Source organism: Nelumbo nucifera, chromosome 1 (assembly GCF_055504915.1).
Source record: "Nelumbo nucifera cultivar China Antique chromosome 1, China Antique-T2T, whole genome shotgun sequence".
In the NCBI taxonomy this organism is placed as follows: domain Eukaryota; kingdom Viridiplantae; phylum Streptophyta; class Magnoliopsida; order Proteales; family Nelumbonaceae; genus Nelumbo; species Nelumbo nucifera.
Genome location: NC_142649.1, coordinates 112493446 through 112515653, shown reverse-complemented (window position 1 = coordinate 112515653; position 22208 = coordinate 112493446). Strand labels below are relative to the sequence as shown.

Sequence of the window (22208 nt, the reverse complement as noted above, 5' to 3'; positions counted from 1 at the left end):
AAGAAAGATAAAACAAGCCTAATAAACAATAAAAAGAATAGTTCAATCTCTCAGCACTCCCTCTCAATCTGAGCATAAAGATTAATCATGCATTGCTTGCTAATACTGTTAGGTACTGCCTAACTCAGGGTTCGTTAGAGTGAACCGAACTCCTAAGGGGAGAGAGAAAACTGGAGAAGAGAGAGAGAGAGCTGGATGTTCGAATGGAATTCTTCCCTGATCATTTCTTCCTCTGGTCTTTATAGCCCAGTAAGCTGTTTATAGTTTGTTACAAGACTGTTACATTGTTTTAACTGTCAGCCCACTTGGATTAACTTCTTGCTGATGTGGCTTCCTTTTCTTGTAAACTTAATATGTGGGCTGGCTGTTCCCATATATCGGCCTTGGTTTGCCGCAGCTCTTGGTCTTAACTAATCCCCCCCCCCCCGGTTGAGCTGGACCTTGCCCTCAAGGTCAATGTGGCAGATAGGGTTCCCAGGTTGCATCCTCTTCAGGTAACTGTGACCTGACGACTAAAGCTTCTGGGACAATGTGGGAGCCTTTCTTGACTCACCTGAAATCAGTGATACATACCGGCCCTGTTTCTAGTTCCAAATCACTTAAGAATTTGGGGAGATATGGTTGAGTTATAGCATCTGGTTTCAAGCATTTTTTGAGAACCGAGACATGGAAAACTGGGTGCACTCTCGAATCTGGGGGAAGATACAATCGGTATGCAAGAGGTCCAATCTTCTCCATAATCTTGAAAGGTCCAAAGTAGTGAGGTGCCAGTTTGTTCCATCGCTATTTTTGTACTGAAAGCAACTTGTAGGGGAGCAATTTAAAGTAAACCATGTCACCAACCTGATAGTGTACTTCTCTATGATGTTTATCATATAATTGTTTCATCCATTGTTGAGCCCGGAGTAGGTTGTGTTTAAGTTCTTTTAGGATGATGTCTCGACTCAGCAGGTGTTCTTCAAGTGTAGCTACCGTTGTAGACCCTCTCTCATAGGGAATTAGTGTACACAGGTCATGACCATAAAATGCCCGAAAAGGGGTAATTCCGGCCGATATCTGATAGGTGGTATTGTACCACCATTCAGCCAAATGCAACCAGCTTAACCATTGTCTTGGCTTGGTTCCGGTGAAACATCTAAGTATGTTTCTAAGCAACGAATGACCACCTCTGTTTGCCCATCCGACTGTGGATGGTAGCTTGTAGATTTACTCAGTTGTACACCTTGGAGGCGAAAAAGTTCTTTCTAAAAGAGGCTGATGAAGATTGGATTTCTGTCAGAAACAATAGACTTTGGGAAGCCATGAAGACGAGCTATTTCCCGAACAAAATTGTCGGCCACTGTAGCAGCAGTAAATGGATGTGACAGTGCTAAGAAATTGTTGTATTTTGTAAAGCGATCAACAACCACTAATATGACAGATTTACTGGCGGAGATTGGTAGGCCAGTTATAAAATCCATAGAAATATCTTCCCAAACTTGGCTAGGTATGGGTAATGGTTTCAGCAGGCCCACTGGACTGACAGACCTGGCATGTAGATATGTTTTTCTTTATGGAATTTAGCATGCTCATCCAATAAAACTGGGACAACACCCTCTTATATGTGTGTAGGACTCCTGAATGTCCGTCCATTGGTGTCACATGGAAGTAATTCAGTAGTTGGTCCAAAAGGGTTAAGTCCGTTGGTAACACCATCCTACATCTATAAGGTACAGCATTGACCCTTGGACAGAATACCCCAGTTTGATACTCGGTTGCTGCAACAACTGCGCCTTTATTGCTTGGAGTTCCTTATTATTGTTGGCTTCCTCCCGTAATTGGTCCCATAGTTCTATAGTGGGTTGTTGGAAGTTGGAACACGTGCAATTGGAGTAGGCTCTCCGCTAGTTGTTTGGGTTGACGTGACAGTACATCAGCAACTCTATTTGTTGCCCCGGGTTTGTATTCAATAGTGTAACCGAAGCCCATTAACTTTGAAACCCAATGCTGTTGGCCTGGAAAAAGGACCCATTGTTCCAATAGGAATTTCAGACTTTGGTGATCAATCTTAATCACAAACTTACAACCCAATAAGTAGGAGCGCCAGTGCTGAACTGCCAATAAAACCGCCATCAATTCCCGGTTGTAGACTGAAGAGTGATCTTGAGTGGCAGATAAGGCCTTACTAAAGAAGGCAAGGGGTTGCCCGTCTTGCATTACCACTGCTCCCATGCCCAGTCCCAACACATCGCACTCAACCACAAAAGGCTTGTTGAAATCTGGTAAAGTTAGGGCTGGTGGGGACAACACTGCTGCTCTTAAGGCTTCAAATGCTACTTGAGCTTTGTTATCCCAATTGAAAGAGTCTTTCTTCAGAAGGGCTGTTAGTGATGCTGCAATTAACCCATAGCTTTTAATGAAACAATGGTAGTACACCATCAGTCCTAAAAAGGCCCGGAGTTCCTTAATGTTACGTGGTGCTGGCCATTCTTGAATGGTAGATATCTTGTCCGGATCTGCTGAGACCATTCCATCTTCCACCACATGGCCCAAATAGTGTACACGGGCCTGCCCAAAGGCATATTTCGATTCTTTGGCGTACAACTGATTTTGTAAGAGAATGTCTAAAGTAATCTGCAAATCCACTAAATGTTGGGCCCATGTTGGGTTGTACACCAAAATATCATCAAAAAAAGACTAATATGAAACGACGCAAATGTGGCCTAAACAAGTCGTTCATTAAGGCTTGGAAGGTTGCCGGGGCATTGGTGAGGCCAAATGGCATAACCCGGAACTCATAATAGCCATCATGAGTCTGAAACGCCATTTTTGGAATGTCACTTTCATGGACTCTAATTTGATGGTATCCAGCCCGTAAATCCAACTTCGAGAAGATCCATGCAGTCTTGAGTTCATCTAGAAGTTCATCTATTACCGGAATCGGAAAAGGGTCCTTAACTGTAATATTATTAAGTGCCTGCTAGTCCATACAAAATCGCCACGTCCCATCTTTCTTCTTGACAAGAACAGGTGACGAGAATGGGCTATGGCTGGGTTGAATAAAATTTTTATCCAATAATTCTTGAACTTGTTTTTCAATTTCTTGTTTTTGAAAATAGGGATAACGGTAGGGCCTTACATTGGTAGGAGACGCATCCGGCAATAGTGGAATTCCGTGGTCATGACTCCTGATTGGGGGTAGATTCGCTGGCTCCTTGAAGACTGCAGCATATTGCTGGAGAAGATTACTGAGTTGTTGCTTGTAATCAGTTTGAGTCAATGTATCCTGAGCCTTGGATAATGTTGGGCATGTATGATTTAATCCCTTGATAATGGGCTGATTTGGGTCCCGTGCTTCTTTCAACAAGGATGACAAGCTTACTGAGCTGGCTCAGCTAGCTGAGTGGCCTTGTAAATGTAATCTTGTTCCTCCTATCATGAAATCCATAGACAAATGGGCCTAGTTGCATAGAACCGGCCCAAGTTGCTGCAATCATTGAATCCCCAATACAATATCGGCTCCACTTAACTCCAGTGGGTAAAGATCAACCACAAATTGTTGATCTTGAATGCATAACCCAATGTCTATGCAAATTCCATCACATTGAAGTGAGGTCCCATTAGCTACATGGACCTTAAATGAGGTTGTGGGCTGAACTAGTAACCCCAGTCGTTTGACTAGCACTGTGGTTACAAAGTTTAGGGTGGTTACAAAGTTTAGGATGATACCACTATTGATGAGGATAGACACTTGGCGACCCCGAACTAGTCCTGTCACCCTCACAGTTTGGGATGATGAAAACCCAACTAGGGCCTGTAATGAAATTAAAGGTTGTATGGCCTCAGGCCAATTTTGTTCGCCAATCGTTGATCTTTCCTCTGGTTGTCGATCATCTTCTTCATCCTCAATCTGTAATAAGAAGGCTTGTTGAGACTTGCATCTATGGCCTGGGTCGAACCTCTCTTCGCAATTGTAGCAAAGACCTTTGTCTCGGCGATTCTGCATCTCTACTCAAGTTAGCTTCTTGAATGGAATAACGGGACTTGGGCCTAAGTTACCTGGTGGTTTTCCTAAGATGTTGCCTTCTTTATTGAGTCTCGTCCCTCCCAGTCTTGGTGCTTTAAAGATTTGTTCGTCTGCTGCCATGGGCCGTCTAGACGTCGAGCTTGAGCTATCTTTTCTTCTTAGGTGTGGGCTAGGGCTGTTGCGGCCATCACAATGGATGGATGCATCGCCTTGACCTCTCCAACCGTATTTCTTCTTTGAGTCCTCCCACAAAAGCTCCGACCAATGCCTTCTCCAGCCACCCCTAGACTCTCAACGATAGACATTCAAACTCCAAATGGTAGTCACAGATGCTTCCTACTTGTTTTATCTTTGCGAGGCTCTCATCAAAATCTTCATAAACCGAAATCCCCAAATCGGACACACAGGGCATCAATGAAGTCAAGCCACGAAATACAAGGTGCCTCAACGATACCACCGATACCAAAGGATTGTGTATCCATCCAAATGCATTGCCACGAGTGCCACTCTATCTGGTTTGGACACCTCGTTGTACTCGAAGAATCTTTCCGCCCTTTATATCCAAGGAATGGGGTCTCCTGAGAAGACCGGAAAGCTTAGTTTCATGTTCCTTTCCAAGGTGGAGCTACTTCTTCGGCTACTCCCCTAGGTCACCCTATTTTGGTTGATTTCTCTGTCTTCAACCAGCGGGTTCTATTCTAGCCTTTGCAAGATTTCTGCCAGTGCATCCTTGATTCCTCACACATCGTCAGAGACATGGACAAGCTCGACCTCCACCTGATCAACTCGTGCCTCCATGGACATAGCTCAAGTATTGGTCATCAGCTCTGATACCAAACTGTTAGGTACTGCCTAACTCAGGGTTCATTAGAGTGAACTGAACTCCTAAGGGGAGAGAGAAAACTGAAGGAGAAGAAAGAGAGAGAGAGAGAGAGAGAGAGAGAGAGAGAGATGGATATTCAAATGGAATTCTTCCCTAATCCTTTCTTCCTCTGGTCTTTATAGCCCAGGTAAGCTGTTTACAGTTTGTTACAAGACCGTTACATTGTTTTAACAGTCTGCCCACTGGGATTAACTTTTTGATGATGTGGCTTCCTTTTCTTGTAAACTTGACATGTCGATTGGTTGTTCCCGTATATGGGCCTTCGTTTGCCACAGCTCTTGGTCTTAACAAATACACTATTGGAACTTTCTTGTGCACTTCTTTGGTGAAGGCAAGGTTCAAAGTATCGATACAATACGCCCGATACAGGGCATATCGTATCACATCTTTAAGCCTCAATACACCTATTTATAGGTCTTTTTACAATCTCCTTTTTTACATTAAATAATGTATATAATTATACTTAAAACTAAAATTTAAAAAAAAAAAAAAACTAAAAAATAATAAAAGGCGAATCAGTTAAAGTACTGATTTGAACCATGGGTGAAGGCCGCCAGTATCAAAGGAAGACAAGCCTTTCCAAAGGTCATATGCTCTCTGATAAAATGTTTGTTAACTTTTTTTTTTTTGCTAATTAAACACAACAGCAACAAAGCAAATACAAGCAGTCAAGCTAAGCATGTCAGTATCAAAGGATTGAAAGTCACATGCCCATTCAAGCAGTCATTTCAAACATAATGTTTGTCAACTTCAATGTGTTTTGTTCTGTCATGTTGTACTAGATTATGGGCTATATTGACAGCAGCCCAATTATCATAATACAACATCATATGCCTATCATTATCAATCCCAAGGTCCTCTAACACGTGTTTCAGGGATCTGCAGTACTTCCCAGCAGGGTTCCAAACTCCATCAACTGCTTTTGATCACCTCCAGTAGACTCCATTACTTCAAATTACAACAAATAACTCGAAAACATATCAAGAAACAATATCGTGTATGAATCCTGACTTATAGTCAACAAGCAAGACTATCTCTCAGGGTTGCCCAACCCTAGCACCCATGGGACAAAAGAGAAACTGGAACTGCTCGCTCCAGACTCTCCAAAACTCAGATTGATGGCTGTCGATCTCAACTATGGTGAAAGGAGAACTAAACAAACCCCAATTACCAGCCCCAATCATAGATAATAACCCTTATCATATGATCAAAAACTCTGACTTATTCTGGATTCTTGGGCAGCAGCACTAGGAAGTGCTTCTAGGCTACAAAAATAACCTTGCTCTTTTCCAAAAACCTCTACTAGTCAGGCGACAAGAATAAGAGTGGTCAGAAACTTCAATCACCCATGTGCACTGCTGATCCTAGTGATACATGGGTCTAACATGCAAGAGAGAACCTCAGCTCTGATACCAACTTGATGTTTCAGCAGTAAATAATCAAAGAAAATAAGAGAAAATGTACAGAAACCAACAATAAAGGTTCAGAAAGCTATAGGAAGAAGAAGAGAGAAGAATGGAGAAAAAGGATGAGACAAAACACATGGTGTTTGGTTCCATTGCCATTTATCAGAAAATTAATGCCAGCTCAGCGCCAAATAGGTGTTTCCCCCAAATGGATTCTGAAATTTTGTTTGGTTAAGTTGCTTATCAATAAAACATTGTTCTCTGGTTGTGAGAGCCGTCATTGGAGGAAACGTCATTTTGACGTTTTCCCCAACAGAAGTGTTTTTTTACTCTTTGGCTTATGTCATGCCTAATGGCACCTAGTTGTCATAAAATAACAAAAAACATTGCCCTGATTTTCAAGGGAAAATTTGTACAAAACATTTTTCTGATAAACAGCCCCTAAATTATCAGAATTGAGGTAGCTCATGCAATGTGCTATTAAAAGCTTCATTTCTTATTTTAGGTGAGATAATCAGGTGAATGTTCTCTCATTCACTAAATTGCATCTTAAAGTGTCAGCATGAGGTCTTTCATAAGTTCCAACTTAAGCATTATCCTAAATGACGTATCATATTTTATCCTTCCTAGGAGTAGGCAAGTAGCCCTAATATGTTATAAAATGAGGGAAAGTGGATTAACTGGTTTGGTCATGCAGAAAAGACCATCTACAGCACCAGTGAGAAGTGATCTGTTACAGGTTGAATGGTTTATAAGAACTAGGGGAAGGCCAAAAAGGACACAGGTTCAAGTAGTGAAAAATAATTTGGGGGCACACACTGTAACAATGGATATGGTACTGAACAGAGTGGAGTGGCCGAACAGGATTCGTATAACCAACCAACCCCATATAGTTGGGACAAGGCTTAATTGAACAGAGTTATAAGGTCTTATGGTGGTATCAATTTTTCGGCTTGAAAAAAGTACTGAGGTGGTACACAATGACAATAGGATGGGTGTACAACCTTCTCTGAAGGTCCATATAGCCTAGAGTGAACAGTTTGTTCAATTGGTTTCCTAGATTGGCAAAGTCTATTATGAGCTACAACACCTAGATACCTGTATGGTAACATCTCATATTAGACACTATAACACCCATATCATCCTAATTCTGAAAGACTAGGAGGGGGAACTACATATGCCACAATAAATTACAGAACACAGTACCAGAATGCAAAAATAAAAAATTAAAAATAAAGCCTGCCTGGAAACATCCTTCAAACAAATTTACAGCCACCAAGAAATTAAAAAAAAAAAAAAATTGCATGTTTGATCCATAAACACAAAATATACCAAGAATATTTTACATAAATGTAATGAAAAATCAGGACAATCACCTCTTTCAGCAATTCAACTGATTCAGCACTTTGCGCATTCTGACATTGCTGTGCCCAAGAGTCAAAAGAATGTTGTAGCCAATCAGGGCTTATGAAACGCTGCAATATCATCTGTAATTTAAAGAAGCAATGATACTTTAATTTCGATGTATTTATAATACTTAATAAATGTGATGATTCTATAAAAATAGTACTAGAGAAAGTACAATTACAGCAGGCAAATTAAAAAAAAAAAAAAATCAAGGTCTCAAGTCATAGAGAAAGCTTGCAATAAAAGAACACTCCAAAGGGAAATTTGTAGGACTCATCTTTCCATGTTATTCATCAAGACATTTTTAAGCTAAAAATTAACAAAATCAGATTGTCAAAGAGCAATTTCTCCCATCCATCTATCAGAAAAATTGTGCTAAATGGTCAGAGACAAAACCAAATGATTACAATGACCACATCAAGTTGGTTCTAGATCCAAAAGAAGTTGTTGGATTGAACCTACCAAATGGTGAACTACTTCATCTGTTCATGACATGGTAAGATGTTCAAGGAGTGTAGTAACAAACTCTGCTTTTGATATCACAGGGCATTGAAAAAAGAAGCCAATGACAGGTTTTTCCACTATTTCAGACAAGGTAAAGGAAGCCGGTGAGAGTGCTCCAGAAGATATTATCAGTTAAAGAGGCAGTGGATCAACATCTTATGCTAAGCGATAATGGGAATTTGGAGGAACGGATGGAGACAGCTAAGACGGGAGAAAATTCTGATGTGGAAGGTGATACAAGAAATGGCTTTTACTTCACTGATTCGAAGAGTAAGGTCCTTTCCAGTGAGACTGGCAGTAGGGAGTTGGGTCAGGAGATGGAGGGAGTTACAAGTGTCATGGATCCTGAACAGGTGTGTGAGGAGGAAGATTTGAGGAACTCAGTCCTAATAGGAACATTGGGGGTGGATTTAGGTAGGAGAAGTGAAGGCATTTTGGAGAATCCTAATACTGACTATTTCACTGTAGGGGAGTTGAGAAAATCAAGAGGGTTGGGCAATGGGCAGCTTGTTCATGTGACCAAAGTTTTCCATTGTCTCAAGGAAGGGCTTGTTGGGGACGGTCCTTGTTGCAGATTCAAGAGAATTTACAAGAGGAAGGGGTCGAAAATCAAGGTTAGAGGTCAGAATTCTTTAAAGGATAGAGGTGGAGCTAATTCTTTGGAAGTAGGCTCAGTCAAGAAGGCACCACATTTAGTTTCAATTAATCAAAAAATTGAAGTCTCACCAGGGAATAAGGGAGAAAGAAATAGTATAAAGTTTACTGAAGAGAATGAAGGTGAAGAGAACAAAGTTGGGAAGGAGGACGTGGAGGAGGTGACTGTTGATAGAATGGGGAAAGGTGAAAGGACGGGAGATTTGAAAAAAAAATTGTGGATGTGAATGTTCAGGTTGAGGACGAAAAGGAGGACTTATCAACCTTGAGGTCGAAATCTGATTCTAGAACAGAGACAGCCTTTCTGCTGAATAAATCCAAGCCCAAGAAGGACTTATCCTGAGTTCAGTGTTATGAATGTAAGGAATATGGACATGTTATCTCACACTGTCAGAAGAAAATTTTTTGTACCTACTACAAGCAACATGGGCACATTATTCCTGAATGTCCTACCCAACCAGCAAAGGGGAATGGTTCAGGCTCTAAGAAGAGTCAACATAAGGCTTTCCAGACAACAATTGAAGGTGCTGATACAGGGAGTACAACTTCAGCAGGAATGGATGAAAATTCCGGGGCCCTTACAGAAGAAAGAATGCGGCAACTAGTATCCTCAGCTACTTCCTCTGCATTTTCAGCCATAGGTCTCTCTGGTGAGTCATCCTATTATTGTTCCTCTCCTAGTCACTTATGGATCATTGGTTCCAGGGCCTCTAACCATATGACAAGGGCATACACTGATCAATCTGTGTTCTAAAAGCGCAAGGCACAAAAAAGGCACAGAGGTCAATTTGCACCCGAGGCGCGCACCTTTTTGAAGCAAGGCACAAAAATAAAAAAATGCTAAAAAATCAAAAAAAAAAGTCAGAAAATTCAAAAGAAATGCCAAAAATTCAAAAACAAAATCAAAAAATATTAAACATAATATTAATAAAAAATATAAACTTAAATTTTAAAATAAATGTTTTAAAAAACCTATTATGTAAAATTAAAATACATAAACATAAGATGTAAAGCATATTCAAATGAGAATTTAAAAATAAAATCAAACATATACAACATTTTCAAGCATGTAAAACCTCTAATCTCTTTTTTCACTCAATTGCATTACTTCAAGTAGCTAATGTAATGTAAAACATATTACATTCCTTATTCTACAAGCCGCCTTTGTGCCATGCCCCTCGAGGCAAGCCCAAACAAGTCCATGTTAGGTGTTAAATTCTTAGTTCTCATACAAAAAAAGTAATGAATTTATAATTTTAATTGCCTTTTAAGAAAATATTTTATTATGATGAATGAATAAACAACATTTGCAAATAGGGGGTTCTTGGAGCCCTCAGCCCAGCCGCTATGTTCAAAAAAAAGCAAAAAAGCATCAAATTTTCAAAAGGTGCACGCTTGGGCTGAGGCACAAGGCGCACCAAGCATGCGCCTTTTGAAAGGACTGCACCTAGGACCTAGGCGAAGTGCATACCCTAAAATGCACCTCGCCTATGCGCCTAGGCACGCCTTATACATCACTGGTTAAACCCAAATCTTTGAATAAACATATCATTACTGCTAACGGAGAGAAATTAGATATTGTTGGATGCAATGATTTGTCTTTGTTTACATCCGTTAATTCCTGCTTTCATCTACCTAAAACTTTCTTTGTTCCTAAACTTACAACAAATTTGATCTCAGTTGGTCAGCTAGTTGAGGATGGTAACATTGTTTCCTTTTCCCATGATGGTTGTTTCATACAAGACCAGCGCACTGGGACAGTAAAAGGGAAGGGGCGTAGAATGGGTCGGCTATTTGCCTTGGAATTTGAAAAGACACAGGGGCCTTCTTCCACATCTTGTTTGCTTACTACTACACCTAGTTCTGAAGTTGTTTGCAGAAATAATGTGTGGCATTTGTGGCATAGGCGACTTGGTCATCCCTATGCAAATAAACTTGAGTTTTTGTTTCATGTTGGTTTTTTGTCTTCTAAAGCTACTTCTTTTAATAATGTTGATAAAAATTGCATTTCTTGTTGCTTGAGTAAAAGCCATGTTTTAACTTTTCCCTCTGTTACTGAGCATGCTTATGTTCCTATTAAACTAGTACATAGTGATGTATGGTCATCTCCAGTTGTTTCCAGGTTGGGATATAAATATTTTGTTACATTTGTTGATGACTATATTCGCTTTACCTGGTTATATTTCTGAGAAACAAATTTGAAGTTTTTTCTACCTTTAGATCTTTCTTAGAAAAGATCAAAAACCAATTTGATGCAAACATTGGGGTTTTCCATTCAGACTTGGGGGGTGAATACCTTGATGGAGACTTCCAAAATTTTTTTAGAGACGATGGAATTCAATCCCAAAAATCTTGTCCCGGCACTCCACAACAAAATGGAGTGGCAAAGCGCAAAAACAGACATATCTTGAGCATAGTTCGAACCCTTCATCATGATTCCCATGCTCCTACTTCATTCTGGGTGGAGGCGGCCAGCACTGCTTTGTATCTTATTAGCATTCTTCCCTCATTTGTCTTGCGTAATACCTCTCCTTTTCAAAGCTTGTTTCATCCTTCACTTGATTTTTCTATTCTTCATGTATTTGGTTGTGCTATTTTGTTCACCTTCCACCACATGAGCGCACAAACCTTACTCCCCAATCAGCAATGTGTGCTTTTGTGGGGTATAGCCCTGATCATAAGGGCTTCCTTTGCTATGATCCTCAGTCACGTCGAGTTCGTGTATCCTGCAATGTCATCTTTCTTGAAAACATTTCCTTTTTTGCCCGCATTGTTAAGTTGCCTGCTACTTCCATTTCGATGTTGTACTCTTTTGATTCTGCACGTTCTTCTAATTCACCTCCTCTTCCAAAATTGCTCCATGTCTATTCTAGGAAGAGGCTAGCTACTCTGGCTCCTATTGCTCTGCCCCCTTCATCACCAAAAGCTGATCCATCAAACCTAGCCACAAGTTCCTCTTCTTCTCTTGATCTTATAAGTACATCTACACCTATCCTTGATCCCCAACCATCCTCTGATCCCCCTTTACGTCGTTCATCTCGTGTTTCTCGCTCTCCTAATTGCCATAGATTTCCTTCAAACCATAGCTCATTTTCTGTTGTTTTGTCTATCACATATATTCCCACATCTCACTGGAAGGCTATGGTTGTCCCGCATTGGAAAGAAGCCATGGATACTGAGCTCCAAGCCCTTGATAATGATACTTGGGACATGGTACCTACCCCTCCAGATGCCTCTCTAATTGGAAGCAAGTGGGTATATTCAGTAAAACTCAATTCTGACAAAAGCCTTGATAGATACACGACACATTTGGTGGCACAAGGGTATAAGCAGGAGTATGAGATAGATTATGATGAGACATTTGCCCCTGTAGCTAAGATGACCATTGTTCGTCCATTGTTGGCTATATCTGCATGTAAACACTTGGAGATTCATTAGATGGATGTCAAAAATTCTTTCTTACACGGAGACCTCAAGGAAACTGTTTATATGAAGCCTCCACTAGGACACTACAACGGTTCTCCCTTGGTATGTCGACTTAAAAAGTCCTTGTATGGTCTTAAACAAGCCCCCAGGGCATGGTTTGAGAAATTTCGTTCAATGATCATAGATGCAAGATTCATCCAGAGCCCCTCAGATTATTCGCTGTTCATATTGAGACATCCCCAAGGAATCACAATATTACTTCTGTACATGGATGACATTCTTATCACCGGTGATGACAGTCAAGGCATTTCTTCTCTGAAACAGCTTCTTAGTCAGGAAGGACCTTGGTCATCTCACTTATTTCTTAGGGCTAGAAGCTACTCACTCTTCTCACAGGTATTTTGTTAATCAACACAAGTATGCAATGGATCTTGTCAAATCTGCAAACCTGAGTGATGACAAATAGGTTGACACACCTCTTGAGATGAATCTGAAACTTTCGAAGGAAGATGGGGACCCTCTACCAGATGCTACTCTTTATCGACAGCTTGTTGGTAGTCTGATTTACCTCACCATGACACATCCCGATATCTCTTATGCTATCCAAGTGATCAATCAGTTCATCTCTTCTCCTCGACAACCACACATGACAGCGGTTCTTCGCATTATCAGATACATCTGTGAAACTCTTTCACATAGCATTTTCTTTTTTGCGTCTTCTCTTGGCTTATCCGCCTATGCAGATGCTGATTGGGTAGGATGCCTAGATACTAGACGTTCCACTACTGGTTTGTGTGTTTTTCTTGGTGACTCTCTCATATCCTGGAAGTGTAAAAAGCAACCGATTATTTCCAAATCCTCTGTCTGCAATGAGATTATATGGCTAAGAGCCCTCCTTGATGACCTTGGGATCTCCTTGTCATCTCCAGTTCCTATTTATGCTGATAATGTGAGTGCTATCAAGATTGCATCCAACCCTGTCTTCCATGAGCGAGCCAAGCATATAGAGGTTAATTGTCACTTCATTAGAAATCAGTTTTCTGCTGGAAACATATCTTTGCCACACGTGTCTTTTGCCCTACAGCTTGCTGACTTATTCACAAAGGCTATGACTCGTGCTTGCCACCAGTTTCTAGTTGACAAACTGAGGCTCATACCTCGGCATCAGTTTGAGGGGGGTGTAAAGACTGATTTATGTCTCTTACATCTTTCCTTTTTTGGCTCTTGGGACCACTCTTTTATGTTGTAACTTGTATACACTATTCTTTTGTTTTATTCATTTTTGTAAGAGAAGGACAAATCCGTCCTTTCCATAACTTTGTACACTTTCATATATAAGTTAATCTTTTCTAGGCGTGTGACTCACCAGAACATATCCTTTCATTTTCTAGTGTTTCCTCTCTGCTTCAAACCGAGCTGATAGCCTACAATCATCTAACTTTTCTTTCATAAAGAACATAACACTTGGAATTTGAGAAATTGTTTCAGCAATAGGAAGAAGAGATAGTATAGATTGATTTAGGCAAAAGATTAAGCAATCAACCCTCCCAATCAAATTTATATTAATATGAACAAATTTACAAAATACCTGAGCACATTATCACTCACACAATACCACCCCTCAAACAAGGCCCCATGCTGTGTATAGAAGATATTAATCATGCCCACCTTGTTGTGACTATCTGCAAACTTGGACTTAACCACACCTTTAGTTAATACATCAGCTAGCTGATTTTCAAACCCTACGAAAGGTAGACACACTTAGCTGTAACTTTCTTCTAGATAAAATGATGATCCACTTCAATACTATTGATCCTATCGTGTTGTATAGAATTATCTGCACCATTGTTTGTCACCTTGTTGTCACAATAAAGTTTCATAGGACGAACTAAAACAACACCCAACTCTCCCACTAGGATTTTCAACCACAACCCAGATGCCACACCATAACCCTATTATCAGCTTCAGTACTTGAGTTTTTTTTTTATCAATAACACTTTCATTAGATCATCAGTAGAAAATTTACAAGTGGAAGACAAACACACTTATCTTCCAAGAGCCACAAAGAGCTTCAAGAAAGGAAAAAAGAAAAAAAAGACACTAACGTTACAGCTTAGCCCGAAACAGTGAATCCCTTTCTGCCCCTTGTTTAGCTAAACCATCAGCTAGGGAATTAGCCGATCTTTTAATCCAACATGTCTTAACTTCCATCTCCCGCACCAGCCACTTGAATTTCCTCCTCTCATTATTGTACTTCCATAAACCATTTTGATCTTTAGTCAGCCACCCTATCACCACCTCTGAATCCCCTTCAATTATGAGTTTCTTGATGTTCAATTCCTTAGCTTTCCAGACTCCTTCCATAACTGCAAAGATCTCAGCTCTAAGGGAGTCACCCACTCCAATTGGGCCTGAAAACATGGCAGAGATGAGCCCATTTTCATCCCTAAAAACACCCCCAATCTCTAATTGTCCTGGATTTCCCCTAAAGCACATTAACCTATCCAAGAAACCACATATTAGGTTTTTACCTGAAGTAAAATGCTTGTCAATTGTCATCAGTTGAGCCAGCCCAATTTGCATTTGAGTAGGCTTTAACCTATAGATGATTGTGGTAAGAATAAAGAGTTCCTTTCCCTAATGAGCCACTTTTTTTACATGATTGAGGACTTCTCGTCTTCCTTTATAGTTTGTAATTAATACAATCATTTTTACCACTTATCAAAAAAATGAGCCACTCAATGAACAAAATAGTGGTTCAGACATAAAATCCAACTTTTTTTATCAGTAACCAACAGACATAAACTCTAATTTCTGAAGCAACTCTAAATTTCCACTACTAATCTTCCAAAATAGAATAGAAACTAGAAGACCCAAATCCTATCACCAACTGATACCATATAAGCAAAATGGTCATGACTCTCTTAAAACACATTAAATTCACAAGATCTTGGTCAAGTCAGATAGTAAGGGTACAAATGAAGTATATCTAATGAGACCAAAATCAAGTCAAATGAACAGATTTTCAACCCCTCCCCCTTCTGCATTATAGTACCAACAGTTTTTTTATTGTTATTATAGTACCAGCAGTTTTTTTGTCTAATAAAGAGTAGAAGTCTCTAGGTGTTTTTCTTAATTCACTTCACCAATAAAGAGAAAGTATATTTGCATGAGAAAAAAGATGCAAACATGCTGCATAACCGTAGATATGTAGTAGGCATTGTAGAATGCATAGGAAAAAAAAACTCTCCAACAGATTCCACATGGATATTTCATTGCAAGCCATTCATTAGGAAGTTTGTCATCTGGAAGAGTTAAAATGCTCTAAGTATTTCAAAAGCTTCAACTCTTCAAATGGAAATAGGAGCAATTAAAAGCACACTAATGGAAAGACAAACAGACCATTACTATTTTCAAAAGACTAATTATCGGTCAAAGCAAATTCAAAGAAGGGAATTTACACTCTGAAGCTTCAAAAGCATCCTTCCAAGATCAGAATAACCTTTGCAACGAGAGGCCTCAATGGCAAATTCTTTCCAGGCTGTCACTTTGCGAGCACTCTCTACCACAGCCTGATCAAGATCATCAGAGAGAATAAAACATAAGAAAGAAATGTAATAAAAGAAAAGGAACCTTGACCACCGATTCTTACCTCACTATGTAGCTGTTCGCTTATATTCAGCATGGAGACAGCAAGCTTTTGCATGATGAAACGGCGTGGAATGGTCAAGTCTTTGACCATTTTCACACCAGCGTAATGTGTTCTATGAGCAATGGGCTCGGGGAACTCATGGATTGAACGGACAAGTTGCATGTCTGCCCAGGAATGGTTCCTAGTGCGGGGGAAAAATACCACAAAATATTTCTTTCTATCATGAGTAGGCTTTGCTTTCAATGTTGATAATGGACAATCAGCTCTTGCACATTGGAAACCTGCTTGCCACTTCCCTCTCCACTGTATTTGAAAGAAAAAGAAACGTCAAAGTGGCAAGCTGCCTTTTTTATTAGAAACTGAAATTCTTCTAATTATGGACAGTAATTATGAATGTCTAAATGCTTCTATGCAGCCCCATAGATAGTCCAGTACCTTCAACTTATCCCCTTACATAAATTTACACTTTACAATCGGATCCAAAAGATTTGATCCCTATTCACCTCTCATTTGGCTAAGGCATTAGCCAAACTATTTGCCAATCTTTTGTAGCCACCAAGTTGTGACCTCTAGACTCCTAGTCAGCCATCTAATTTCTTTTAGTTATTGTCTATAACACCACACAGCCCAATCACTCTGTGTTAGTACTCTGCCCTTTTTTTTATCAGCAAAGAAGAATTTTATTTGAAATTAGAGTTAAAAAGTGTTACAACTTTGTGTATGGGGTTAGAGCTCCCACACTATAACATATTTCTGTCCCTCCTTACATTGCAGCCCAAAACAGTTGGTGCCTCAAAGCCCCTTGTTTAGCAAGATAATCAGCTAGCCCATTTGCACTCCTTCTAACCCATTTAAATTCAGCCTCTACCTCCCTTGCGATCTTTTCCACTTCCCTTATCACTTGTTTGAAAGTCCACGGGATAGTTCTATTGTTTTTAGCCCATTTGCACTCTGCCCAATTTTGCCCAATGAGTTGAAAATTAAGTAAAAAAATAAAGAAATAAAGATACACAAGGCATCCCCCGAATGCAGAATCTTCACCAACAACACAAAAGTAATTTATACAGTTACACCTGGGCTTTGAACTGAAACTTCTCTGGATCATTTTCCAAACTTTGTAACCAATGAAAAGAAAGGCACACACTGCATTGTCACTATCATCTGATAAGATCAACTTAGCAAACAAGATCTCCTTGTGGGTGATGTGTGGAAGAGGTCCAGCCCCTTGGGAGTGTGCTGCATGTAAAGGTAGAGTTTTCTCATGTTTTAAATGATTTATTCTTTTTTATTCCAATGCAAGAAAGCTTCATGGATGCATCACTAATCATAAAATATAGGTATAAATGCCAGAATACATGGTTGAAATATCTAGCTTCCATTTCACTGTTTAGGATACTAAAGTGGATAATAACATATCAAGGTCAAACATGGAAAAAATCTGGAAATACAACAACAAAACAAAAGTAGATACCTTCACCCATAAAGGCACAGTTTCATCTTCTTCTGGACACCCAGCTTTTGGAAGATGAGATTCTCCCTCCTGGGTGCTGCTAGGTGGGGCACCTTCAATCTTATCCATAACGACACGTGGCTTTTCAGAAGCTAGGCAAGATTCTGTGCTTTCCTTTTGTTCATTCAATTCCCGTTGAAAACCATGGAAGTTACTAAGTTCTTGCCCGTCTTCCTTGTGTTCATAATCCAAAATTCCATTACAAGCACCCTCTGAAGCAGGTGGTCCATCTCCTCTCCCTTGATCTCCATTTGATCTATCTTTTTGAGACCCCTCTGCACTGGGTACAAGGTCACCCGTGTTATGCATACAGACAAATACTTGAGCTTGTTTTCCCTGTTCAAGGCAGTTCAATTCTCCACCATATATAAAAGTTGTTACTGCACTCCGTTTAGGGCAATTAGATTCTCCAACATACTGGACATCTGAGCATGAAAGCACTTCCATAACTCCACGCTAATATCTCAAATGCCATCAAATGTCTAACTTGTATGAGATTAGGCTCCACTAAACTCCACTGCTCACACAAAACTCAACCCAATAGAAATGTCAGGTCAAGGATGTAGGACCAAACACTATAGGTATTTAAGTTATGGTTTCAAGAATAATTTCCTTTCACTTGACTTAATGGCACAATGCAATACAATGCCAACATTAGCAAACAAAAATATAAACAGAAGGAAATATCATATAGCTTCAGATAACATCATAAATCTTCTGCATAGAATTTGAGTGGACTAGTAATATATCCCCCTATAAATATAAAGATAATAGCAAGATCCAGAAACTCATGATTCGGTAACCCACATAGAAGCAAATAGCCAGTTTGATGCAGTATAAGTGCATTTAGGTTGGTTTAATAATAACCCTTAAAGGGCCTTTCTGTTATATGATTCATGCAAATAAAGTCAATTTGATTGGGACCTAGGTCTCTACTTTGTCATTCCTTTGGTTTTTCAAGGGCCTTTCTGTTTTAAAAACGTACTAAAATACGATTTAGTTTCAGTATTTAAGACCTATTTAGAAAACTGAGTTTATTTTCGATCATGTGTATGTTAAAGAACCATTAATATGTGGATTAATTGACTTCAAGTCAAACTGAGTATATTATCTTATGTACATAGTTGGAACAAGGCTTAGATAATGATGATGATGACTAATAGTAATATAAATATCAATACCAATACCAGATATTAGAGAAAATTTCTACAAAACTAGCAGATACTCTCTTTAATTTATACTATTATTCTCTTAATTCCAAACAATATATTTATTTATTTTGTCAGAAAAATAAATATTTATAAATGGCATATCTTAACAAATCTTACCATAGGAACACTGTACTATCAAAACTTCTATTGAACAATACAAGTATGAAAAAAGATACATCAATATAACTAAAATCAGAAAAAAAAAAATCAGTATAATGCTCATATCCATGTGTTTGGATTTTTAGAAATGAATAACCAAATTTCAGTTTACCATACGAGTGCTCTTATTCATGTTTATGTTGGGAATCTCAGGTGTCACTTTCACAATACAGGTAGGATAAAAAAGCTCCTTTCAATCCCCCCATATTAATTTGAATAAGATTCATATCCCTCTTTCACACATCGTTTAATTGCACTCTGTGTTTCACATGGCAGGTACCAATACCTCAATATGGAAACCATGGTGCATATCCATGCCTAGAACTTCTGAAGCAACTAGAGGGGATTGCATACATAAATAGCATGTCAAAATGGCTATTCTAATTAACAACTCAAATTCCGCAACTAGCAACAAAGAAAAATCGCCAGCTGTCACAATGAACTTCATCACTCTCCAAACACCGTTTAAATTAAAGCTATTAGAGATAACAGAGATCTTGTAGTTTGGATATCAATAATTCGATGACCTCAAACAGTGTGCAATATGAATAGTAACACTCATTTATCAAAAAAAAATAGTAACACTCTAAACATATTAATTAGAACAAGTGAACATACAAATAACAAGAAGTGTTTATCAATATCTTGTCTTCTTAACAAAGTTGTTTTCGACAAATCAAAAAGCACCAAGTTAGAGCTTTAACGAGTGTTTGCATACAAAGATAACCAACCAACCACTGTGCCTATCAAATTCTCCGCATATTCTAACAAATAAGCCCATTAAATGAAGCATTCCAGCTTACTGCATTAATTCCTAACTGGAATCGTGAACTACACCATTCATGTCGGTCTTATACCATAATCATCCAAATAGCAACCTAAATATGAAAGTTACTGATATGGCATAAAGATGAACCTCGTTCTTTTACATGCATCGTCTTTCTCAAAATCTGGTAAACTAAATAACAAAACTCTGCATTATTGTTAAATTTTCTAACGAATAAGCATAACAAAGCAGGTATGCAACAGTCCCCCACCATTTCCAAATAACCCCTATGTCGCAGTTAGCACGATCCAAAACCCCTAAACTCCTATACCCCGATGATAAAAACCATTAAAAATCTTCAGAAAGAAACGCTGAACGAGAGTTACTAGGGACCCATCTATAGATCATCAACATTGTAAAGCACGCTTCAGACTAGATTCAGATGTTACATCGCAAAAAAAATGTGTGGGTCCAAACCCAGAAATCCTTAATCAAAGAAACCCATTTCCAAAAACACGATGAAAATCCGAAAATACTCCTAATTGCGTTAATTAGACCATCCAATCAAGGATGGGTTGTTCTATTACCCCCCCCCCCCCCCACCCCCAAAAATAAATAAATAAGTAAATAAATAAATAAATAAACCCCCCCTAGCTTTCTGTTAGTTTTTTTCTCATTGGCTCGTTTTTGAGAGGGGAGACGGGAGGGAGGCACAGACAATCACTGTACAAGGTTACATGCACGACATGTCTAAGCACGCACACACAGTAGTAGTAGATGCGAGGAATGAGGGTAATGTACCTTTAAAGAGGGGAAATAGAAAGAACTTTGGGACGAAGATCTCCTTTGTCCATGAACGTTGGTCAGTGAAATTGGTGGTTTTATGATATCCTCCTGTCACTAGCGCTAGCTAATAAGAGATTAGAGATGTCACAACTCACAAGCTACCAGTTTTTTTTTCTTTTTTGTTTCAGGTGCTGTTGGGTGTATAGGTTGCGATGTGGGGGGTTGTTTGATGGGTACACAACCACGAGAGGTGCCTACTCCTACTAGAGAAAATTTGTGGCTTTCTTGAGCTTGTTTTTGTTGTTGAATTGCCTATTGCTAGGGAGGGATCCAAAGACCTGTATCGGCCCCCCGTTCTAAAGCTGGCTCTCCCCTTTATAAAGCTAAAGCCTAAAGGTTTTATCCTCCTATCCTATGTTTCACCAATTTTTCTAAAACGACGGATCTGCATCTCAAATTTGCAGTTTTTTTTTCCTCTAGGTTTCTTAGATTAATAAATTTTCCTTTTTCTTTTCCACGGGTCTTTTGGGGAGACGTAAAATAAAATAACAATTTTGAGCATGGAAAAAAGCAATGCTGTAGTCTATGCATCTAGATTGGGTCAAATGACTCGAATCTAGGGCATATGGTTGCATACTGATTACTGGGCTCCAAACGATATACCAGATTCACCGTCTTCGGTTGCACACGATAGGATTTGATCCACCCCGTACGATTTATAACGCAGGTAGGAAGAGAAGGCCAGAAGCGCGGACAAACTAGAAAAGCATTTCATAGTTCATACTATTCATGTATTTTCTTTCTCACGTGCACGCATAAGCCACGTGCAAAGAAAAAGAAATAGAAGAACGTATTTAAGATGGAAGACTTGAAGTATCGTATCAGGGTTGGTTCGGATCATTCGGATTGGTCCAAGTTTCGTGTTGGGTCGGCATAGGCTAATTCAGGTCATGGTTGACCCACGACCAGATGGGTCGATGTTCAATGATTTTTCACCCAAAATATATATGGGTTTAACTGTCTGGTTCATGCGATTAAATCATCTGGGTCAATGCCAATTTGAAAACGTTGGCATTAAAATTTGAAAATGGGTGATCCAACCCAACCTTACCCAAATTCTTCCCGAGTTGGGTCGGGTCATGTCGCCTTCTAGTTTGGGTCACTATATAAGGGACCTAACCCACTTTTTTGGGTTTGATCGATTGTTAGGTATATATATAAAGGGAAGCAAAGCTCAGTTTGGAAGGAATACAAATAGAAATACGTAAAGTGCAAAACCTTGTACTTTGTATGTATTTGTATTTGTATTCTTTCCAAACTGAGACTAAGGCTGTGTTTAGTTGCAATGCAAATAAATTTGCATTGATGCAAAATCATGGCATTGCAAATGATTTGAATGTAAATTCTGACTTATTTTTGTTTCAAATTTTAGCTTAGTTTATTTGACTGCAGTACAAATTAAGTAAATTTAGATATCAAGCAGAATAAAGTAAAATCCAACACAAAATTAAACAATAATTTGCATTTTTTGCGTTTGTACTCCCATGCATTTGTACTAGTGCAAATAAATTTGCACTGCAACCAAACACAGCCTAAGATGCAAATAATACAAGAGGTTTTAAAATCAAAATTAGTGAGTGTGGTATTTTTGGGGGTATATTATTTAATACTAGTCCCCACTTATGTGGCGCACAAGTTTTGTTAAGCGAAAGGTAAACAATAGAAGTAAGTATATAAGAGTATATAATTGTTTTTTATATTTTAACATTTTTAATAATTAATAATTATTTATATTTTGTATACTACTTTTAATATTTTTTTACAATGGCCCAGTTTGG

General features: G+C 39.0%; 1 protein-coding gene across 4 annotated transcripts in view; it reads right to left on the bottom strand.

Moving 5' to 3' along the window:
* SUVR5 (histone-lysine N-methyltransferase SUVR5) overlaps positions 1-20829 on the bottom strand; it is a 43284-nt gene extending 22455 nt beyond the window's left edge. For 2 of the 4 annotated variants that reach the window (XM_088892574.1, XM_088892579.1), the window contains exons 1-5: positions 20386-20829; positions 17410-17965; positions 15939-16241; positions 15748-15858; positions 7672-7782 (exon numbers count right to left, since the gene is read on the bottom strand). In XM_088892574.1, the coding sequence (XP_088748700.1) occupies positions 7672-7782; positions 15748-15858; positions 15939-16241; positions 17410-17895 (1011 nt within the window). In that variant the 5' untranslated portion in view covers positions 17896-17965; positions 20386-20829. Of the gene's footprint in view, positions 1-7671; positions 7783-15747; positions 15859-15938; positions 16242-17409; positions 17966-19855; positions 20202-20385 lie in introns of those variants that run through there. The other 2 variants (XM_010244997.3, XM_088892578.1) reach the window with 2 other exon arrangements.
* Between the last annotated feature and the right edge of the window lie 1379 nt (positions 20830-22208).